This window comes from Cydia fagiglandana, chromosome 2 (assembly GCF_963556715.1).
Source record: "Cydia fagiglandana chromosome 2, ilCydFagi1.1, whole genome shotgun sequence".
NCBI classification, from domain to species: domain Eukaryota; kingdom Metazoa; phylum Arthropoda; class Insecta; order Lepidoptera; family Tortricidae; genus Cydia; species Cydia fagiglandana.
This window is the reverse complement of record NC_085933.1, coordinates 22,079,897-22,104,335: the sequence shown is the minus strand read 5'-3', so window position 1 is coordinate 22,104,335 and position 24,439 is coordinate 22,079,897. Positions and strand designations below refer to the sequence as shown.

Sequence of the window (24,439 nt, the reverse complement as noted above, 5' to 3'; positions counted from 1 at the left end):
GTCAATAGATAAAAAAATGTTAGTTTTACCACGGGTTTTTCTTATCACCATAAATAGATAAGGAAACGTGAAACATTGACATTAGAATTGATACTGTAAGTACCTACCGGCCGACCTTTTACACTCACGGTCAGGGTATCATTACGTCATTAGTAGGTTATTTACTATGGACTACCGCTTTGAGATTCCGCATTAATTATTTATTTAATCTTTATTTAAATGAAGAAATCAATTTTTCTCTGACCTTGTGTAGCAAAAAGAACAGACGTCACTTTGATCGTCCAAAATATATGAAGGTACCTGTTTATAATAAAATATCTTATTTATAAGCAATGAGTTTTTATTGGGCTTAATGGCGCACAACCGACAATCGACAAAAACATAGATAATCCAAAATCAAGACGAACGGAGGGACTCGTTCGAATACGCTAACATAAATAAATAATCACGTTCGGAAACATCTCCCTTTCTCAAAACAAGATACAACATAGTCTCTTAGATGACGTGGTTGTGTCTTAGCCCGCCCACTGCGACGCACGGCCTCTTCAGGTTCCATCGGTGGATGTTGTTCTCTGATTGGTGGCTGAACCACTAGAGGGTTAGTATACTGGTTCTCTTCCACTAATTCAAAGCCAGTAAACTCTGGTTCTCTATCGTGCAGCGGTTGGTGATCTGGGACCTGTGTCTGACTAGGGTGACCACCATCTACAGTGTCCCCACTGTAAGGCTTTATGTGAACTCTACTTCTTCTGTATGCTTTATCATTTACCTGTACTATGTACGATCTTTTATTTAGTTTCTTTGTGATGATACCAAAACTCCATCTCTTATCAACCTCTGGCTGAAGTTGAGTAACAACATTCTGTCCTACCTGTAACTCTGGCAGCTCAGCACACCTTTTATCACATTCCCGTTTTATCTTTTCTTTTCTTTCTTTTATTTTAACTGGAATATCAGGAATTATGTTTGGCTTTAAATGTCTTAACAGGCAAGGAAGTCCAGAACGTGTTCTTCTAGAAAATAATTTCTGAGAGGGACTGGTATTGTCCATTTCTATAGGAACATTACGCTGATGAAGTAAACTGTACCATAAATCTTGTTTGGTTTCTAGGCTGTTAAGTACTAGCTTCTTTGCAATTTTCACAGTAGCTTCGGCTTTTCCATTTGACTCTGCATGATGCGGTAATGATGTCACATGCTCGAAATTCCACTTATCTGCAAACTTCTTAAATGACTCATTGGCAAAATTAGTTGCATTGTCTGTGCATACTCTCTGAGGAACACCATGTCGAGCAAAGTTTTTCTTACAGATAGATATGATTTCGTTAGCTGATAAATTAGAAATTTTGTCTAATTCGAAAAAATCTGAGTAATGATCTATAGTGACCAAAAACTTTAGATCTCCCACGCTAAATACATCCATGGATACATATTGGGAGGGTAAGCCGGTATGTCATGACACATTAGAGGCAGTTTTTGTTGTGACGGAGCATGTGCCATACAAAATGTACATTTCTCAACATATTTTTTTATTTCACCTGACATTCCAGGCCAGAAAATGTTTCCCTTTGCTAAACGAAGGGTACTAGCAACTCCATTGTGACTGACATGAACTCTTTGCATCATCTCTGCTCTTAATGCTTCTGGAATCAAAACCTGGTTATTTCTGAAGATGAGCCCATCTGATGTGGACAGTTCATGTTTGAATTTATGAAAAATCTTGACCTCTGCTGGCATGTCTGATATGTATCTGGGGAATCCGTTAATAATATATTCACTTAACTGTAGGCAAAGTGTGTCTTTTATGGACTCTTCTTTGATTTTTTCTAAGAGTTTATCTGTAATCTTTAAATATTTTAAACTTGAAATTTTGCTTATCAGTTTATAAACTTTTTTTTCCTTAATTTTATTTTTCCAGATCATAAGTGTCACATACCTCTGTTACTGGAGCTCTGGATAGGGCATCTGCTACAACATTTTCTTTTCCTTGAATGAATTGTAACTGTACATTATATTTTTGAAGTGTGAGTAGCATCATTTGTAGTCTTTTTGGAGCTTCAATCAGTGGTTTATTTGCAATATTAATTAATGGTCTGTCATCTGTCTTGACCATAATTCTACTATTGCCCGCTACATATTGATTAAATCGGATGCAAGCAAACACCACTGCTTACATTTCTTTCTCTATTTGAGCATATTTCTTTTCTGTCTTTGTCAAACATCTAGATGCAAAAGCTATTACCTGATTGTTCTGATACATTGCAGCACCCAAGCCATATTCACTCGCATCACATTCTAAAACCACTTCTTTATTTACATCAAAATACTGCAATGTAGGTAAATCACTAACTTTCTTTTTTAACATATTAAACTCTTTATATTCTGCTTCAGACCAGACAAAATCCACATCTTTTCTTGTTAGCCTCCTAAGATGCGTAGCTTGAATACTGAGATTATTTATGAATCTGCTAAGGTATCCAACCATTCCCAGAAAACGTAAAACATCCTTACTAGATGTTGGAGTAGGCATGTTGTTAATAGCCTCTACCTTAGATTTGTCTACCTTTAGACCTTCATTGGTTAACACATGTGCATAAAATTTCACTGATGTTTTTAGAAGATTGACTTTGTCTTTATTCAACTTACAATTTATTTCTCTTAACCTTATTAGTAATTTTTCAAATTTAATATTATGATCCAACACGGCTTCTTCAACTGTCTCTCCAACTCCATAAATTAAAATGTCATCGGCTATAATCTCAATGCCTTTTAGATCCTTAAGGAGACTGGTGAGTTGTTGCTGGAAGATCTCAGGCGATGAACAGAGCCCGAACGGGAGACGGAGCCACCTGTAACGACCAAACGGAGTCCAAAATGTAGTCAGTTTACTACTGTTCTCAGTAAGACGGCACTGCCAAAATCCTTTCTTAGCATCTACAGTGCTGAAAACCTTCGCTTTACTGAGCTCAGGCAACATCTCATCTAGAGTAGTGAATTGGAAGTTTGGTCTCTTTAAAGCTTTGTTTAACGGAATAGGGTCTAAACATAATCTGAATTTTGAATCTCGACTAACAATCAATATGTTATTTACCCAATCTGTGTGCTGCGTCTCCTTTACTATGATGCCATCAGCTTCTAGTTGTTCCAGTTCTATTCTTAATTTTTCTTTTAGTGCAACTGGGACTCGACGTGCAGGCTGAATCCGGGCTGGGACTGATTCATCCAGCTCTAATGACACTTCACCTGGGAGGCTGCCATAACCCTCAAAGACATCTTCATATTGTTTCATTATATGCTCTGCACTAGAACGATCCAGCTCTGTTGATACTTCATCACAGTATTGAATAAAGCCCAGAGCTACACAAGCTTTCTCTGATAAAAGCGGTTCATGTTTTCCATTAACAATGTGAAAGTTTAATTTATAATCCTGATTCTTTCTGGTGACTAAGAAGGATGCATTTCCATGATTAATGATGGGAGAGCCGTTAAAAACTTTCAGCTTTTTTACTGGTGGAGTCAAAGCCAATAAATCCTTTTGACCCGTTAACTTTTTATAGTATTCTGCTCCCATCACAGAAACTGCAGCTCCTGTGTCCAAAGCACAGTATATTTTCTGTTTTTTCTCGCCAATATGGAACAACAGTGGTGCCTCAACAGGACCTGACTCTTCATTGTGCCTCACCTCCGCTATGATTACACTGTCATCAGAGTCTTCTTGTAATTCTTTTACCGTTCCACGCTTCTTACAAACCTTTTTAAAATGGTTTCGGCCACCACATTATTCACAACGCTGTCCCCAGGCTGGGCATACTTTCTTTTGATATACATGAACACCTCCACAGAATTTACACTTTTTAGGTGTGTCCTTATCCAGCCTTTTTTTATTAATTTTGTTGACCTCTTCAGATTTTTTTAGATCTGCAACTTGTGCAGCAGCACCTTCCGAGGCACGACAGATATTGATGGCTGTTTCTAAAGTTAGGTCTTGCTTTTTTAGCAACTCTTTTATCACTTCACCATCCTTTATTCCCACCACAATTCTGTCTCTTAAAATCTCTTCCTCGAAATCTTTATAATCGCATCTTTTAGCCAATTTCTTTAGAGCCAGTAAATACTCGTCAAAGCTTTCTTCATTCTGGTTTTTGATATTGAACAAGTACCTGGAGTATATTACATTTGTTTTTTGAAATATGACCTTTTCCATTTTTGCTAATATTTCATTATGACTCTTCTTCTCTATCTCAGACAAGCCAAAATCCATATATTTTTTCATGGCTTTTGTACCGATTGCGCTGAGGAGTAGCCCGGCTTTTGTTTCATCTTTTTCGGTACTCCAACTATTCATTCCGGTAGCAAGGCAATAATCTTCCCAGCGGCTCTTGAAAAAGGTAAGATTTTCGTAAGGATCGCCATCATCTACTTCTAAAGGTTGCGGCCAGGGCACAGAGACGCGGCTTTTAACATCCGGCGTTGTGACATTTTTTACTTGCTCTTGTAGCATGAGCATTTGTTGCTGCATCACGGCTACCAATTGCGACTGCTGCTCAAGAAGTTTCTTATATTCTTCTGCTTCCATTTTTATTTACCACTTCTACACCATGTTAATATTAAAATATCTTATTTATAAGCAATGAGTTTTTATTGGGCTTAATGGCGCACAACCGACAATCGACAAAAACATAGATAATCCAAAATCAAGACGAACGGAGGGACTCGTTCGAATACGCTAACATAAATTAATAATCACGTTCGGAAACAGTACCTTTACTGAACGTGGATATGAATAATGCTTCTCAAGGCACGAAATACTTTACAAAGAGTATATTCACGCCTAGGGAATGCAACCGGCCAAACTTCATAACCGGTTTCGGTTACGGTTATGCCCGAAAAATAACCGAATATCGGTTATAATCGGTTAGGGTTATTTTTGACACAAAATTATAAATATACAGTGAAGTAATTAAAACATTACGAAAATAAAGATACAGTAGGTATTAGGGAATGTGAGTAGTATAAGTCTTCGTTTTTTAATAAAACACAAAATACAGTAAAAGTAAAATATGACCATGGACGTGATACAATATTCAATAAAAATATTTCATAAATAAGGGAAGTAAATATGGCATATTTTCATTATTAAAGTACACGAATGACAAAAATTATATTCACATACAATTTAAGTCATAAATAAATAACCGAAAATAACCGTAACCGGTTATTCGAGTTTCCAATATTCGGTTATGAAATTTTATCAAAATATTCGGTTATAACCGATTATTTCGGTTACGATTATAACCGATTTGCATTCCCTACTCATGCCTCATGCTCAACTAGAAGCGTGCATGTGATTGAATTTCACAATAGAACCTTGACTGACTGTCTGTCTACTTACAGAACCGGAATGTCTATTGACATTGGATGTATGCAGCCGTCTTTTATACAACCTCGTGATCGTGAACGGTTTTTTTATAAGTAATTAAAAAATAAATATTTAATTTTACAAGTGCCTGTAATACCTAAAAGTGAAACAAATATTATGAAAGGATAATAATATACCTTTGCGTCGCAAATCACCGCAGCCTGTATGAAAATGAAACTTTGTATGTATACCTAAAGTTATCTTAATAAAACACTTAGGTATACTTAGGTACCTAATAGGTAAGTGACTTAGGTACTTATGAAAGTACGTACTAACACCTACTCGCGACCTCTAGTGATGTTATACCTAATCTTCTTGTAGGTACTCGATGGATTTGAAATAACTAACTTTCCCAATTTTCTGCTAAATTATTAATTATAATATTTACTAGCTGTCAGTTTGCGCCGTCATACAAGTACTTAACCTAATAAATCTAGGTCTCTATAGGGCACCTAAAGGCTATAAATCAATATCGCTTTCAGGTAACTAGGTCATGCCAACGAATCGCAACAGATTCTTAGGATCGGGTTTAAATAACAAAACACTACAAAGATACTGAGTCTGGACAGATAGAAAGTTTAAATAGTGGAAATAATGAAGTAATTCAATTTACTAATGTTACTCCATAGTTTCACACTGTTTGGGAACAAACATGATTAAATCATTTTAATTTTTACACTTAAACTTTGTAGGTATAAAATTTCAATTAGTTAAGCCATCCGTTTCTTTTCATTTCGCACAAAATATTAGGTTATTATATCAAATACTTATATCAACAGTTTTAATTATAGCAAATAATGAAACGTTACCCTAGAAAACTCTATTGTCATTAACCGTACCGTTTAATTAATTAAGTACCTACTGCGATGTAGGGCAGTATCTAGTACAATAAAATTGATAATGATAACCTACATGCAGTTAGCACTTCAGTTATTTAGAAAGCTTAAACGTACTACCTTTAATATTTTAGTACCTACTACTTATAGCAAATGTTTAGCTACCTTATACCTATATGGAAAATCCAACGTTACCTATTTACTGAAAAAAATAACGAGCCAAATTCATTGAGTAAAGAAATACATTTTGATAAATATCCTAAAGCCGATTTTGTTTTTACAAACCGATCTATTGCCCGGTGTAACACATAGTTCTAAAGTCCCAATTTTTGTGTAAGTAACTAAGTAGTAACAAAATATTTTGTCTAGTACTATTCTGAAAATAACAGTTTCTCCCTACATAACGAAACTAGCAACATTAATAAATAAGTCTATATATAGCTCATAGATAATGATAAATAAAACATGATCTACCTTTTACCAGAGATAGGAACAAAAGTTGCAAATTTGTACGTTGGTTAATACATTCGATGCAGTCAAATACGCACCTGTATCTTTCTACCGACTTTTTGGAACTATCATGGGTATTTCGGTATACTTATATGCAGCTCACTGCTGAGAACCTACCGCGAACTACGAAATTTCCGGCATCTTTCTCTTTCCCAGTGTGATAGTGTGAGTAACAGAGATACCTAGTTACTTGAAATTTACGAATTTGGTTTTATACCGGATACCGATAGTCCGAGATTAAGGATATGAATCGAAGTCCTTACTTTATCCTTTGTCCTTTTTTCCTACATCCTACTAGTGATGAATATGTGGGGCCAATTTTTAATACAATTTGTAATCAACCGTTTCAAAATGAATGTTTCCCATAGGGACTATAGAGCCAATTGGGCACCAAGAACACATACAGATTCAATTGTTCTCAATGAGGACTTTATGTAGAAATTTAATGCTACAACAGCTTTCCTTAAGATATTTTCCTACACCGAAAACTTGCTCTACACATAACAAAAAATACATATTCTACATAATTTAGAATATCATATGAAAGGCCCGTGTATACTTCAACGCTTTTAGTAAAGTGCAAAGCTTCAAAAGCTAATCTTATCGAAAAACTAGCATAGTCGTTCAAGATAAATACCTAACAAGATAATATAAACATTTAGGCCATTAACAGAACAGTGTTCTGTTGGGATTATCGCACCTAACTCAAACCCTGTAACACATAAATAAAAAAAGTTGTTAAAAAGTAGTATTTACTTGTTGAAAAAATGAATTCGTCTGAACTTGATGATGATCAAATAGAAGAAATAGCAAGGAGAGGGTGGCTTAAACTATTAGCAATTATTGTAATTGCTATCTTCCTAATTCTGTGCCTCATATGGAACTGCTATAAAGCCAATAAAAGAATGTAAGTACTCAGCTTTACATAAATCAGTGTATAAAGTAGGACAAAATAAAGGATTATTCATCAAACAAAGATATAGATAAAGGAAAGCTGCATGTTAAACTAGTCTTATTTATGCGCCGATAAATAAATATGATAAAAGTGTAACGGGCATATTAAGCTTTATCAAATTATCAGAACATATTAACGAGCCCGTTCTCATCATCGATTAACGTTTATCCATAGAAAACTTCCTAAATACGATTATTGAGTAGCAAGTGCTTCAAGAATATGAATACTTCGGAAATTTCGGAATGTGTGGATCATGAATGTAAGGAAGAAGACGTAGCAAAGAAAGTATTTCTGAGGTTAATATTGGCGCCAATCGTTATAACAATTTTCTTGCTCTTATGCGTTTTTTGGAACTGCTACCAGAGCAACAAAAGAATGTGAGTATTTACTGTTTTAACCGTGAAAATTACGTACGTTTCCTAATATATCTGAAAAAATATCTGTCTGTTTGTTGTCCAGATTTGAAGTGTTGTGTGTTAGTATTGTCACATATAAAGAATTTATAGCCTGTAGTGGGTATCAGGTACCCGTAAATAATATATTTGATAATGAAAAAGTTGTTACTAAATAGTTTTTATATAATACTATAAATATACCAGCTACCTATTTTAGAAACTTTAAGGTCGCCTTAAATGAATTTTAATAATAACACTCCATATTTCAATACATTTATTACTACTTATGTACATATACATTTATTTTCTAACAATTAGGTACGTTATGTATCACACCATTATCAAGCTTCCCCGTACTTTTAATTTGTCGTACCCTGAGAAAAAATATAGAGTAAGATAAGATCAGTGCTACCTTCAATATTAGACACAGGAAAATCATTTGTTCTATAATCTATACCCCCGATATTACACCGATAATTAGTGACATCAACATTATCTTTAAGATGCAAATATATAAAGGGTCTAGCAGGCTAAGCGAACAAGAAGTGCCCCCAACGACGGATTTGGTCATTCTTTCAGGTGGTGTACTGGCAGGTCCTAAGAACTCTCTATGCTTAATATCAGTCCTCGATCTTCTTTTGTTTTCGAGTTATTCAGAATAATGTAAAATCATCAATGTATCATTGAAAGTGTCATATTTTGTAAACCGTTCAAGTTAGATTAACCAATCAAAATTATATTTGACAACAATAAAATAGACTACAAAATGAATATGTTTAACCTGCATCATGTCCTTATACTTCATTATAAAAAAAAAAAAATTTTCTTCTCATTATTTTTTATACTATTTGCGGAGGTACACCTACAAAAAAATTTGTATGAGTAGCCACTAATACCCACTATATACACATATAAAAATATTTGCATAAATCTTCGTGCGTCATGTCAAAAAAAAAAAAACATTATCGAACAAGGATCTCGGAAACGGCTCTAAACATAAAAAAACTCAAAAATGCGCGTTTTCCCAGAGATAATAACTACCTAGCTAAATCAATTTATCGCCCCCGAAAACACCCATATAGCAAATTTCATCGAAATCGTTAGAGCCGTTTCCAGGATCTCGGAAACGGCTAATCGATAATGTTTTTTTTTTGAGATGACGCACGAAGATTTATGCAAATATTTTTATATGTGCATATAGTGGGTATTAGTGGCTACTCATGCATATTTTTTTTGTAGGTGTATCTCCGCGAATAGTATAAAAAATAATGAGAAGAAAAATTAAATGTTTTTTTTTATAATGAAGTATAAGGACATGATGCAGGTTAAACATATTCATTTTGTAGTCTATTTTATTGTTGACAAATATAATTTTGTTGTTGTTGTAATCAATGTGTGTTACCAGTGATGACTTACGGCTCCGAAACGTGGTCTTTCACTATCGGCCTCATCTCAAAACTCAAAGTCGCTCAACGAGCTATGGACAGGGCTATGCTCGGAGTTTCTCTACGTGATCGAATCAGAAATGAGGAGATCCGTAGACGAACTAAAGTCACCGACATAGCCCACCGGATTAGCAAGCTGAAGTGGCAATGGGCAGGCCACATTGCACGCAGAGAAGATGGCCGATGGGGTCGAAAAGTGCTCGAGTGGAGACCACGGACTAGCAAGCGCAGCGTAGGACGTCCACCCACAAGATGGACAGACGATCTTGTTAAGGTCGCCGGAAGACGCTGGATGCGGGTCGCTTCCAACCGGCACGTATGGAGGTCCAAGGGGGAGGCCTATGTTCAGCAGTGGACGTCTTATGGCTGAGATGATGATGATGATGATAATTTTGTTTGGTTAATCTAACTTGAACGGTTTACAAAATATGACACTTTCAATGATACACTGATGATTTTACATTATCCTGAATAACTCGAAAACAAAAGAAGATCGAGGACTGATATTAAGCATAGAGAGTTCTTAGGACCTGCCAGTACACCACCTGAAAGAATGACCAAATCCGTCGTTGGGGGCACTTCTTGTTCGCTTAGCCTGCTAGACCCTTTAGCAAGTGTCCTGTTGCTTGATACGTAGACGAACTATTAGTTATTAAAGGAAATCAGCAAAATACATATTTATATTTTTGTCAAAATTGTTTACGCATTGTTTTTTTAGTGTTTTGATAACTTAGTAACGCTTACATTCAAGAGTCTAGATATAATGGCTGGCTGTGTTGAAATGAGGACATTTCCTAAAATAGTTACACAACGTTAAGTGCGAAAAGTGTACATTTTTCATTTAAACGCGAATCGTGACTGTGGTGTGGCTATTTTTAAAGATGTTATGATTTCATATTGCTTAAACATAATTTCTGATTACTTATCACTTAATAGAAACGCATATATTTAGAAACGCCTGCATGTCATCCTATTTACACAAATACCATGTTATTTCCTACTTCATACAGGTCATTGCTATCTTTAACTTAATGGAAATGCATATTTTTAGAAACATTTCAAACAACAACATATTTCATATGTATACCAAATGGCATGGCCACAGAGCAATAAATGCTGGTCCGCGATATTAACCCCGTTATTTTATTAAATATTCATTTCAAGTTAATTTTACAGTCCAGGGATGTTGTGGATGCAGATTTTTTGATTTAAGATTTAGGTACTTAAGTCAAGATTTAGGTACTTAAGAACGTCAAATATTTCATTTATAATCATTTTTATGAAAGAAATAACTAAAAGTTTAGTATTTGAACAAAAATATAGGTGCGTTATATTTAATTAACAGTAACTTGGCCGACTTTTCCGGATATAGACGATTTCGTTAATAGGTAATGATGAAATTACCTAGCACTTATGCCACCGCTAAGACGTCCTACCGACTTGTTCGACATCCGCATCCGCATAAGCTCCGCATCGATTTTATGTGGATGCGGATGTTAAAAATAATGCGGTTGCAGATGCGAATTTTTTTTTTCTCTTTTTATCTGCAATCGGCAGTTTTAGCCATAATCAGATGTTCTGTCTTTTTGAGGGTTTTGAGAGGTATTCCATTAAATACTCTCTCTATTACTGGAATCAGTTATGTAACGCTGCCATACATGACCCAAACAATTTTTATTAAGCTATGAGCTTCATCACATCTGATATTTGAGTAATTCTAAGCATTTCTAGCCTGAAGTTTGTACAAAGACGGCCGCCACCCGTCATCTTTAAAAAAAATCTATTCTGATCCTGGTGGGTACTAGGGCAAGTTTGGTATCATTTTCGTATAAACCAAAGACGTAGAATTCATTGCTGATATTTGTTTTTTTCAGTTTCATAGTAATTTTACAAGAAAAACGTAAAAAGTTGAAAAATTTGGTTTTTCGAACACGGGACTTGAATCTTTGTATTTGGGGATATTATTAAAATACAGGAAAAGTAATTTCAGCGTTTTGTAAAATTCATCCCCTAACAGGGTTAAAAAGGGGTTGAAAGTTTGAATCCATTACAAATCCGAGTAGACACACATTTCTTATTGCCTCCCAGGCTTGAAATGCTTAGAATTACTCAAGGAACATATGTGATGAAGCTCAAAAATTTTTTGGGTCAACTTTATAACTGCTTCCGCTACTATACTTTGATAGAAGTTATCTTCTAGTGCCTTTGGTCTAGCCGCAGTATTTGCCACCTTTTCAGCCTACTCGGATTGTCGTTGGTGTTTACCAAGTCCCTTGCAAGTTCGTTTGTATGTTTTTTTAGTCGTTCTTTGTATTTAACACAATATCTATTAACTTCCTCTTTGATTGTTGAAATCTTTACGTATTCATGTATCTCTGTATTTTTTGCAAACCATGGTGCACATGTTACAGCCCTTAGGACATTATTCTGAAACCTTTGTAGAATTTCGAGGTTTGAGTTACTGGCCGTTCCCCAGAGTTCAATCCCGTATGTCCATATGGGTTTTATAATGCATTTATACACTAGCATTTTATTAGTTAGTGTCAGAGGTGATTGTCGGCCAATCAGCCAGTACAAGCTCTTGAAATGAAGGTCTGCTTCTTTTCTCTTTGTTTTGATGTGGTTGGTCTTTTCTCTTTGTTTTGATGTGGTTGGTCTTTCTCGTTGTTTTGATGTGGTTGGATACGAATGCGAATATTCGCAACATTCTTGTTACAGTCCTGACAATTAACATCGTCTTTACCATTCAGGTAATCATCCCATATTTCCCTGTGCGATTTCATACTCAAGTACGATATTAGCAGAATTATTTCACAACCGCAAATACATATGAAAAGATAGTCATATACTTCAGGAAAGTAATAAAGAGCCTGCGCGAGAAGCAAGATAGAGAAAGCACTCGTAACATACAAGAATATCTTAAATATTTGAGTAGTATTTTCGCTACTAACCATCCTTACAGTAGTCAGCTTTAAAAGAGCGTAAATAATGCTCAAGTATATGCCTGTAATGACATAGGTCATAGCATGTACGACATAGATATGGGGAGCGTCCGTGCCCACTTTAAAATATAAAGAAAAGGTAGATTCTAAAATAGCCAAACCCCAAGTCAAAGCGTTAGCTTTATAATATTTGTGCTGTAAGTCACCACTGAAAACCTTTAAGATTTTCGTGTAGATAACTAGACACATGATCAGCACCCAGTTGGAGAACGCTGACATAGACAATGAGTAAACGAAGTTCAATATAGTGCCGCAGCAAGGCCAGTCCGCAAAGCAGCTAGCGTATGCTGCGTTCATCAAAAACATGGATATGACTATGTTGAGAAAGGTGTAATTTTTGAATTGCCGCCAGGCTGGTATTTTGATCCAGGAAATGGCGATGAACGCCAAAACCCCTGAGAACACGATGAGGACAGTGACACTGAGCGCGAGGCTCCAGAGCACGGAGGACGCTTTGCTAAGGGATATGTATTCCAACATCGACGCTTTGGTGTAAGCACTCGTTATGTTGGCGTCGTGTGTCATGTTTAGATATTTATGCTAGGCTGCTCCTGAATATTAATGTACCTAATGTAATGTAATGTGTTGGATATGAAGTTTTTCTGCAAATATATTTATTTGTACTTGTAGAATTAGAATCAAATTATACTCTACATAGTAATGGACCTTATTACAATCACAAATAGATTCTTTTTAATACATTTTGTACCTAGGCAAGTCCAAGGGTTACTTTGAAATTTAACTATCTACATTTAACTATTTATCTACAATTCAAAATGTCAATAACAATATAAAATAAATATTCTTCTCAGAAGTGCTCTGTAAGAAATATTATTTTGTACTATTGCTTATCTTTTAGAATGTTAATTTCACAAGTGTGAATAATTATCAGACAAGAATAATGTATATGTATCTATAAGTACCTACTAAATACTAATATAATATCACTAATTTTGAAAGCAAATTGAACAATAATGGATACATATTATAATTATTTTCTCATTGCTATAGACTCCTTAGTATCCTCTATTGGCGTAGGTCGCTAAGTATGCATAATTATTGTATTCCTCGTTTTTTATATCTTCATTGCCGATAATTTCCCCACAGACGGTGATGTGACTAAATCCACAAACGTAAAGATCACAAATAAAATCTTTCCTTCGTTTAGTTTTTATCGGCTTGTCCTTGCACAATCTGCAAATAAATGGTTGTTTTGCGCATACATTTTTATTTGATAAGACAAGCTGAAAATAACCACAATCATAATTTAATATAAAATTCGCCAATAGCAATATTCTATTAAATAATTAGATAATCTTAACAAATTGTTGTTCTCTTATTTACTTCTGTTTTAAATAAGCATGTGATTTAAAAGTAAGGACAATGATTTTATTGCAACGAGTGTTTTCAAGGGGCTGTTTTACGAAAGCTTTAAACTTGTAATAAAAGTGGAATTTAGGCCTTTTCAGCCATTTCATAAACAAAGAAATACCTGCTAATTATTACAATTAATAGATATTCCTTTTTTACACTTTGGCTGTATAACGTTCATAATTCAAATCCTGAGACAGTGACAGTCTCTGACTATTTTCATGCCATAAATAAATCTGATCGATTAATCGAACCCTAGTACCAAATACATATGTAACTTCGTATAAGATGAATAAAGTCTAAGGAAAAAACGTGCCTCGGAAATCGAGTAAAAGTCATTCTCGGATAGATGACGCACACACCTTTGGCCTATTCTCGGCTAGATGGCGTGACGACACCGTTTCATATTTAACAATTTTAACACATAGATATCAGTGAATGAACATGGGTCAAAATTATATAAAAATAATAAAATCATTTATCCATATATATATATACATTTTTTTGTTAATTTTATACGTGTTTATTTTGAGTTTTAGTGGTGTGTCGATAGATGGCAGTAAATTTACAGTGACTACAAAATTTACTATGACAGGACCCCTCTATACCATCTATTCTTTTTGCTAGTACTTATCAGGTTTTCAGTTGACAGTAGGTAGTTTAGTACTCTTATTAAAATGCATGCAAATGTATGACGTAGTCTTAGTTAATCTGCCAAAAACATATTGTACGCACGCCATGATATATAAAAAAAATTAAAACGCACCTAAAAGTCTGACACCGAAAATGTTACTTACTAAATTTAAGGACAATCCATGTAACTGCACATTTGTTTTATCAATAGTTACAACTTATAGGTTACACACATGAATATACACAGTTAATTTTTAAATGCCTACTTCAAAAAATGTAAACATCATGATGGATACACGTGTGAGCTATCACAAGCCAGAAGCTATCTGCCAGGTTCGGACCCAAATAAACAAAAGTGCAAGACCTAGATCGAGTACGCAAACGCGATGCGCAATGCACTTTATTGATTGAAATCTATTTTAGAGCCCTATGATTATTACATAAGTAAGTAATAATAACTCGATCATATAAATCACAATGTTAAAGTTATTGTTTTAATGTTTGGAAACCAAATTAATGTTTATTTTATTTAAAAAACCAAGTTTCAGCTTTTTTCGGAAGATGAGTTCGTAAGTCATTGAAAGTTGACGATGCATTACATTTTCTAAAATCAAACAATCTTCTACAAAAAAAATGTTTCTTTATTTCAAATGTTAATACATTCTATACAAAATCGCGGCGGGTACTAGTAAAGTAAATACTTGACCAAGCGCCAATAAGCATTTTTATGATCTGGATACAAAGAGTGCTAACATTGAAAAATCTTTAGAATGTTACTAGAGTTACACCAAGAAAAGTCTGCAGTGATTTTGACAGCCCACGCAGTGCAAGTGTTATTTAAACGTCATAATTTCATAGAAGTTTGACGTTTAAAATGACACTTGCACTGCGTGGGCTATCAAAATCACTGCAGACTTTTCGCGGTCTGACTCTATAACTTTGTTACTAGATGGGTACAACAATGTTAGTAGTGACATGAATAGCTGCGGTTTTGTCGCATCGCATTGTCGGTTAAGAGTGACATTCCATTTCCAACTGCAGCTGCAATACTGTTCATTTTACTATGGAAATTGACAATGACAACGACGCGTTTCCATAGTAAAATGATCAGTATTGCAGCTGCAGTTGGAAATGGAATGTCACTTTAAGCTGAGCATCCAACCTAGGGTACGTATGAGTATGTAGATACGTTCGTGCGTTACGCACAAGGTTAACTAATGACAGTAATGACATAACTGAGGGTCTACCGCGAACCACGTTCGATGTGTTGTCTCTCTGTCGCACTTGTAAATTCGTGCGTAAGTGTGACAGGGAGGCAACACGTCGAACGTGGTTCGCGGTAGGCTCTATGGTACGAGTATATGTCCGGAAGAAATTTCAAGGTGTTTAACTAATCCGATAAATCCAGGTATATTTCAAACACTCCATTATCAACCCTGGTAGTACGCTAATAGAAGCTATAATATCGTGGACATAACACAATCGTATCGGTGGTAAACGGATTACCTGCCCTAAAATCTCATTATAACACAAACTAATCGTTTTGCCCTGTTTTCCTTGTTTGGTTTTCCGGTTTTCTATTTTATTGGCACGTTTAAGGAATTTGATATTTGATATCTGTAAAGGTAAGAAGTTGTACCTAGTCACAATGACAATAATATAAGATCCCTAATAGGATTTCATATTGATTGCAACTGTGACAAGTTATGAGTTGGCACAAAAATGGCTCCTGCTGTTGTTATAAGGAGGAATTTAAGCATTATAAATATTCCACTATCATTTAAGAACATTTGATAAAAATACGTAAAATCAACACCGAACGACAAACATGTCGTATTTATTACTTATGTAGGTACATAATAGCATCATGCCTCCTCATTACATCACGGTTTTCATGTAGATAATAGTAGATCAGACCGTCGAAACGACGTTTCCGCGTTTTATTTGGAATTTTCATTGAATCTAACGGTGTTTTTGGTCAGAAATGTTGTCGGACTATTCTAAACTGCTGTGCATATTGTTAATTCCCTTGTTTTCGTATTTGTTGTATTTGGTGTTGCTGACAATACTTTATCTGGCGAGATATTTTCTCACAGGTAAGTCCCTACTTATGTATATATAATTAATATTTAATAAATGCGAACAAATATGTAAATGTAATTTTCATATAAGAAAGTTGAGCATGGCTGGAGGGAGGAAAGAAAAATCTCACTCCAGTAAAGGTACGAGCTCAGCTAATTTATGAAAATTACTTAATTAAAGACAAAGAAAAGTCTGCAACGATTTTGATAGCACACGCAGTGCAAGTGTTATTTTAAACGTCATCTATGAAATTATGACGTATAAATAACACTTGCACTGTGTGTGCTATCAAAATCGTTGCAGACTTTTCTTGGTCTAACTCTACCATAACAAATCTCTCCACAATCTTTTGAATTTCTTTATTTTATACTTTATTGCTCATCAAAATAGTACAAAATACCAAGTAGTAAGTAGTAAATGAGTAAAGTTTAGTAAAAAGTATAATTTACTTATTATTTCGATCCAGTTATAAATAGAAAGTGAGATGGGAATAAATCTAATATTTTAATATGACCGACGGGACTACGTACTTATAGTCCTTTTTATTAAACGTTACAAGACAACCGAAATTTTTTATGTACTCGTAATATTAGTTAGTAGAAAAGGTCCGATGCTTTAAATATTTCGCGCCTTAGTAGGTACCTACATTTTACGGATTTGACGTCTTTTTCTATTAACAAAGGTTTACATTTCCGATTCATTTAATTACTACGCTCAAGTACCTATATTAACTTAATTGTAGTAACTTAGGCACCTATATTATTATTAAATAAGCAAAATATAATAAATAGGTACATTACTTTATACAATATAAAACTATCATCAGCAACAGCATAATTCTTAAGAGCCTGGCTCTTGTCTTGTCGGTGGAGTAGGTAACCGCCATTCCGTTCTCTCTGCGGTCGCTGCCACTACATTGATTTTCTCTCTGACCTGGTCCAAAAATACACGTCTGTCTTCCTCTGCCTCTTTTTTTTCTATTCTTCCTTCATTTTATGTAAGTATCGTGCCGTGTCAGGTGCCCCAACATGTTTCCCCTTTCTTTTTCAATTGTTCTCAGTAGAGATCTCTTCTAACTTTAAATAAATTAAAAAGAATTGTACTTTGCGCCATCTAGCGGTGAGTAGCAAAACAATGCTATGCTTATCCAAGCAAAGCATTTGTGATAAGCCCGTTGCTTCTTTATCACTTAGTATGTCAATTACTACAGAGATGGCGTTACTGATGTTAGTTGTTTTTTTCTATTTGGACAGGAATTTACTGTACAGCCAGTTGTAAAAAATGTGTTTTCTGTAAAAAAAGAAAACAAAACAGCAAATGAACAAAACTCTATGAGTTTCCGTTCACCAAACTCAATGAGTGTCAAGTCATTTCCGTCAGTAGAAAAAAAGCAGATTTTTTTTAAATGAAGGCGCGAAGGGGTATCGTTCCACAGAAACGTTTTTGCTACTGACAAAGTTGTTTGACAGACTATACCTATTTTAATTATTTTAGCAAGTGCAAAACAACTAAATATATATGCGCATACATTAACATAGCCCGTGTAACGACATTATGTGAATGTGATATACCTATTTATTCATCTTAAAAACAGTCGTAAGGCCTTGGAATCTGGTTGACGCTGCCCGCTGCGTACAACCAGAACCAATAGAAATATATACTTGGTCAAGCAGATCTTGTCAGTAGAAAAAGGCGGCAAATTTGAAATATGTAGGCCCGAAGGGATATCGTCCCATAGAAAATTTGGATCCCGCGCCTTTTTTTACTGACAAGATTTGCTTGACCAGCTATAAATAGCCGATGAATTAACGCGTCAAAAGTGTCTACCACCCCCGGATCGCTTTCAAAAGTACCTATCTGCCACCAGAGAACGAGAGAGAGAGATCTCTTTTAGTTAAAATATTAGAAAATGGTGTAGGTATACTTGGTCAAGCAGATCTTGTCAGTAGAAAAAGGCGGCAAATTGGAACAATGTAGGCGCGAAGGGATATCATCTCATAGAAAATTTGAATTTCGCGCCTTTTTCTACTGACAAGATTTGCTTGACCGTCTATACCTTCCTTTATGTGTGAGCGACGAAAAGATCGGAAAATTATCTTTCTCTTACATTAGGAATAGGTATTACTTTGTTTGATTACTTAGGTACTTAATTAAAATAAGTTAGTACTTATAGATATAGATATCGCAGAGAGCGACCACGCACACAACAATATGTCGCTTGATTATAGACATGACCAGAGGCTGTGTAATTTTAAATTTGGAATTCTCATCTCTATAATTTAGACTTGTGTGTGTTTGTAATTTCATTCCCTCAATACAAGTTCGATTTACCGCTTAGTATTGCGAGACGTATTAGTCCAGGATATTAAATCTAGGGTTTGACGTCACAAAGCACTCTCAAGCTCGCACAATAAGCTCGATACCGATAAGATAAACTTATCTAACAAAGTGGATCAGATATCGAACAGCGGAATGTGATTCCCTTTTGATATTACGTTTTGGAACGGGTTGAGAAGAACGTTCCATTTTTGAATTCGAAAATGTAACAGTTCTTTGTTTATTGAATGAGAATAGCGTTGTGCTTCTGTTGTGAACGATTTGCGTTGCGATTTTCGTAATAAGTGAAATTACCTACTTAGGATTTTTGTTCATAAATGGAGTCGGGGCCGTTATTATTTTTCCCTGGAGTCGTTGCTGGGATATTGTTTATATGTGTGTTACTCCGTTGTTGCATTTATTGCAATGGTGAGTTAGAATTTTACAACTTAGGTACGAGTGACAAGCAAAACTCACTAATGACTACCACAAGTTAATAGTCATAGTGAACCATATTACCTAAATAAGGTTGAGTTTTGTTTAATATTTTCTTAGTAATTAGTGAGTTTTGCTTGTCACTTGACAATATATCTGTGTATGTGGTGTGTGCACTGCTATTTTTTGTACTAAAACATTTTCAAATACAATTTTACAACACGTTTTACACATGGCACATTAGTATTTATACCTATTAACTATACCTACAGGTCAATTCGAACGCACACTGTCATCAGATCGATATCTAAATGACTTCTGAGATACGCGTCATACTCGTGAACGGGTGCTTTTTGTGGAGACTGGTCTGTTTAAGCTAACACCACAAAATAGATAAGTACAGAAGTCAATCACATGTATGTACTTTACTTTTCATACCTACGCTCGGCGGTCGCTCTAGGGTTGCGATTGTTGCGAACTATGACTTATGCACAAAAAACTATCGTGGTAGTGGCACTCGTATCTATCGTATCGTATCTCGTATTTAGTTGTTTGATTTATTGTTGAGGATGAAACGGGAAGAATGGAAATATAAATTAATAATAACATTAATAACTCAAATAGGTATTTTAATTTTAATGTCATTTTTATATTACAAATTTGCCACAGAAAATATCTTGCGATGATTCCGAGATTGGCGAAATACACGATTATTATATTTTTAAGTGTAATAAATTCGCATTCTCATGTACAAAGTAATAAATTCGCATACGCATTCTCTCTGAAACCACTGGTAGCTTAAAAAACGACAATTCACCGTTTAATGTTGAATTTAAACAACCGTCCACTGTACAGTTATAATAACGTTTTGTTTTGTTTCTCCATTATTGCACAAAAAAGTTCACAGACGCGTGTCTCAAGCGGATGGCACTCGCGCTCGCACTGGTCCCAACTGGTCCGAGATATCGTGTCCGTGAGCAGTGTCTGTGTGTGCGTTGCTCGAGCGCGCTTTGTATGTAGGTTGATTTCTGCACCTATCTGTTTTGTGCTAACACGAGCTATTATACTTAGTAACTTAATTTTTATTAATTAATTACAGTGAGACGCCTCATTCTGTTCTCGTATGTTTCTTTTCTCTTAATGAATGTATTAATTACCTATACAGGATATTGACTCTTGGAGACCCTATACATCTCTAAGGATAACTTGATAAACTATATAATCTTATAGTTCTGACACCTAGAGACATTTACACCTCTAAATATTATAGATTTTTTTGTGTGTTTTTTTATCTGTATTTTGTATGTAATTCGACATTAAGAGACCATATACATCTCTTAGTAATTGTAATACGTTAGATTGAATTGTTAGTTTTATTTTATAAAATTGTTGATGTTATTATTTTTGCTTTTATGTAAATTCAATGTTGACGTGTAAAAGTGCCCTTGTGGCCTATTTGCTGAATAAATGTTGATATTTGATATTGATATTTAAAAAACATCATTTGCATGTAATTCTGATGTCAGAGGGCCTACCGCGAACCACGTTCGACGTGTTGCCTCCCTGTCACACTTACGTACGAATTTACAAGTGCGACAGAGAGGCAACAAGTGGAACGTGTATGTTTACGTACGTGTACGTTTGAATTGGCCTGCCTGTGTCTTCAAATCTGTGATGCACCCACGCAGTTCAAAAGTCAATTGGATAATGTTTCCTGCCGTAACTATATTTACTCTCGGGACATCTTGAAAATATGTGGGCAACATGTTAACACGTTAAAGGATGTGCATATTGTGCATAAATAGGTAACATGTAATATCCTTTAATTTGTTTTCCGCTCTATCGGCTTTAGAACCTTGAGTATAAAATGTAATCCTTTACCCGTACCATGAGTCACGGACAGTGTCAAAACTGACATAATTATACACTAACTACATCTCGTTCACACTAATATGCGAGTACTAGCGAGATGCATGGAAAGCAAGTTACGTTCTCGATAGCGTTTATAAATGTCAGTGCCATACTGGTGGTAGCCACACTGAACTGCTGGCATATTCAGCCACGCTACTCGAATCGTACATGTCAAACACAAATTACTTATTTATATTTTCATATTTCCAACAATTACATATGGGAATGGAAAGATTTGATCGGAAATGTCGTTTTAAACCGGTAGGTATGTGCCGAATTGAGAGATAGCTATTCAAACAGTTCGCGATTAGTTTTTGGCCAATGTGTCCGATATTAAAGGCTAATTCTAGTTTTAGTTATTCGATCTGTTTCCAATATTATACTGCACTGTCAGTCTCAAAAGTGACATTTCTTCAACCAAAAACATCACAGAGCGGCTACCGCGAAAACCGAAATTCGCAAATTGCGGGGATCTTTCTCTTTTACTCCAACGAAGTCGTAATTAGAGTGACAGAAAAATTCCCGCAATTTGCGAACTTCTATTTTTGCGGTAGCCCTGTATCATATCGGAAACAGATCGTCTAAAACTCGAATTCGAAAAAGCACGAAGTTAGAAATTAAAAATTTCGTTACCCCTCTTATGGTTCGTATACAGAAGAGTGCTAGAGAGGCAAACAGACGAACGAATATTTATTTTTATATTACCAAATCCTTAGAGTCTTATCATAAAATACCTAATTCGGAAAACAAAGATTACACGCTGATAATTAATAATCTAGTTCGCGATTGATAACAACTATTAAGACTTGTTGTTTATTATCAAAACGGCATTTAATGATACAACAAAAGGAATGAGTGAAGTGTTGATTTTAATATTAGTTACCACTGTGCCCGCTGTGATGATATTTTTGCTTTTCGCACTTGTGATGATGGCGGTATCTTTTTATTTCTATATCCGTAAGTTAAATATTATATATCTCACGATTCAAATATGGTATTAGGTTATAATTTATAATATGTGTCGTCTGCCTTGGTTGGTTGTCTGTTGTCGTGAACTAATGTGATTATGTCCTGTGGTTGCCATGTCTAATTTGAATTTAAATGTCCGTAGTTCCAAATATGTATGTCAGTCAGTCGGTCTACGTTAGGTCGCCACGGAGGTTGGAAGCCACGACAGTCTGAATGATTATAGTATCTGTAATCTGATGATTGTAATTATTTATAGACTTTATAGTGTAACTAAAAGAAGGCAGGAAGTTAAAGTAAAATTGCTTGTCTAGTCAGTCTTCCTCGTTTAAATGTTAATAAATTAATAGAGCTGGTAATAGCTAATTACCAAGGCTAATTATTAAGATGAAAGAGAGGCTTTCAGCTACGGTCAGAGCGCGTATCCACAGATACTTCGGACATGTGACGCGACGTGGAGAGCAGGCCATGGAGAGACTTGTTGTCCAGGGGCGGGTCAATGGCTGTAGGTCAAGAGGACGTTCCCCAATGCGTTGGACGGATCAGATAAAAGCCCTTACCAACACCCCACTTAACACATGTGCCAGAGAAGCATCTGCCAGGGAGAACTGGCGTAGAATCGTTCGTCGTTCAACGTGACCACGACTGCTCTGCCAAGAGTAATTCGACGGAGAAGAAATAGCTAATTACAATTCTCAAAATATCGATTTTAAGAAAGAGAGGAGGTTACGTAGAAAAAAATTGGTTTATAAGGTACTTATTGAAATCAAAATAAAGTAAGAACTAAGTACTTACCTAATTCAAAACTACCTAATGTAAAACATCCAAAACAGGTCAGAAAGTAAACTTGCTATAAGTACCTATATTATTAGTTATTAAATTATTATTCCTATTAAATAACGATCAGAACTAATATAAATCAAATACCCAAACTAAAGTCTAGGCGCATCGAAGAGTTTGAGTAATAGGTACTCAAATTACTTTATCTAAAGTGGAAGTCTGCTACTAGGTATAGGATATAAATTTACTAATGATCCTGTCAAAGTGATTTCATAATTATTTTAGTACCTACCTATTGATGCAGATGCAATTCAATTTTGAGCATTGCGAGGGTTTCAAACTTTCAAGATAGGAGAGGTGATAGAACGGAGTTGCCAAAACAACATTTTAAGCTCAACACCATGACGAAAATATCTACCAGTTGTAAAACATTATAACTAAACAAATTAATCCAAATTAACATTTATCATTAAAAATAATCACTTAAAAGTCCATCCCACCAGCTAACGTGCAGACAAACTCAAACTAACTTTGCAATCTAGAGGATAAAATGCAATTTTGCTCTAATTTCACAAAATAGAGTGTATGGGGTGGCGCTGCTGTGGCGTATATTCGCTCTTTCAGCTAGAAAATCATAGAACCTAGTATTTTGCGAAAACCACTCGTAGCTTAGTGACCAATGATTATCATCCGTTATCGCGGTACTGCGTAATGCGTATTGCATATAGGTTATCAGTCCTCCACTCACCTGTGGGAGGGAAAGAGTTTCAACACAAACTTATAACAATAATTAGTGTTCAGTAAAAGTGTGTATATATAACTAAATGTATAAGTACGAAAAATATCTTTGAATTTGCGACTTTTTTGACGATTATTTAAAAACAAAAAATAGAACTTTTCTCACACACAAGGACATCGTTTTCTAGCTATCCTCGTCATTTCATTTTTAACGTTTTTTTTTTAATTTTACCTTTTCTTTGATTTATACTCTTAGTTATACAAAAAAAATTCTAAGTACCTTTGGTTTTTAAAGTTTTTTATGATATAAACGTAGAGTAGTGTTATACATTCAGTGAAGGAAGATATTTGACAATGGGTTGGCACACTAAAGAGTCTTTGACCATAATGACCATAGCTACTGCCACCACGGCGGCGTGTATGACAGTTTTCATGGGAGTATTGTGTATTTGCGTTGTATACCGCAGAAGTAAGTAAATAAATCGTAAATCATTTATACGTGCCTCTACTAGGGTCTAACACTCTACACCCTAGACATTTATACCTACATATAGGCACAGAAAAACCAATTAAGCAAAATCTATGTCATCTTTATTAGCATATGATGATAATCATCTCATTTCAATTTAAAAACCGGGCAAATGC

At 35.1% G+C, this 24,439-nt stretch overlaps 2 protein-coding genes across 6 annotated transcripts in view; one reads left to right on the top strand and one right to left on the bottom strand.

The window, feature by feature from the left end:
• LOC134678787 (TOX high mobility group box family member 4-like) overlaps positions 1-24,439 on the top strand; it is a 60,214-nt gene that overhangs the window by 20,312 nt on the left and 15,463 nt on the right. Inside the window, exon 1 of one of the 4 annotated variants that reach the window (XM_063537525.1) lies at positions 16,506-16,662. The exons of 2 other annotated variants lie outside the window; for them this stretch is intronic. In XM_063537525.1, coding sequence (XP_063393595.1) covers positions 16,551-16,662 — 112 coding nt within the window. In that variant the 5' untranslated portion in view covers positions 16,506-16,550. Of the gene's footprint in view, positions 1-16,505; positions 16,663-24,123; positions 24,264-24,439 lie in introns of those variants that run through there. One more of the 4 variants, XM_063537517.1, reaches the window with a different exon arrangement.
• On the bottom strand, positions 8,377-14,935 carry LOC134678426 (uncharacterized). 2 transcript variants are annotated; one of them, XM_063537011.1, is made up of 2 exons: positions 14,700-14,935; positions 8,377-13,756 (listed from the first exon to the last, which is right to left on the bottom strand). In XM_063537011.1, the coding sequence occupies exon 2, from the start codon at positions 13,085-13,087 to the stop codon at positions 12,125-12,127; it is 963 nt and encodes a 320-aa protein (XP_063393081.1). In that variant the 5' UTR covers positions 13,088-13,756; positions 14,700-14,935; the 3' UTR covers positions 8,377-12,124. The 2 variants fall into 2 exon arrangements, with proteins under 2 accessions (XP_063393081.1, XP_063393075.1); XM_063537005.1 differs by having other exon boundaries at positions 14,731-14,935.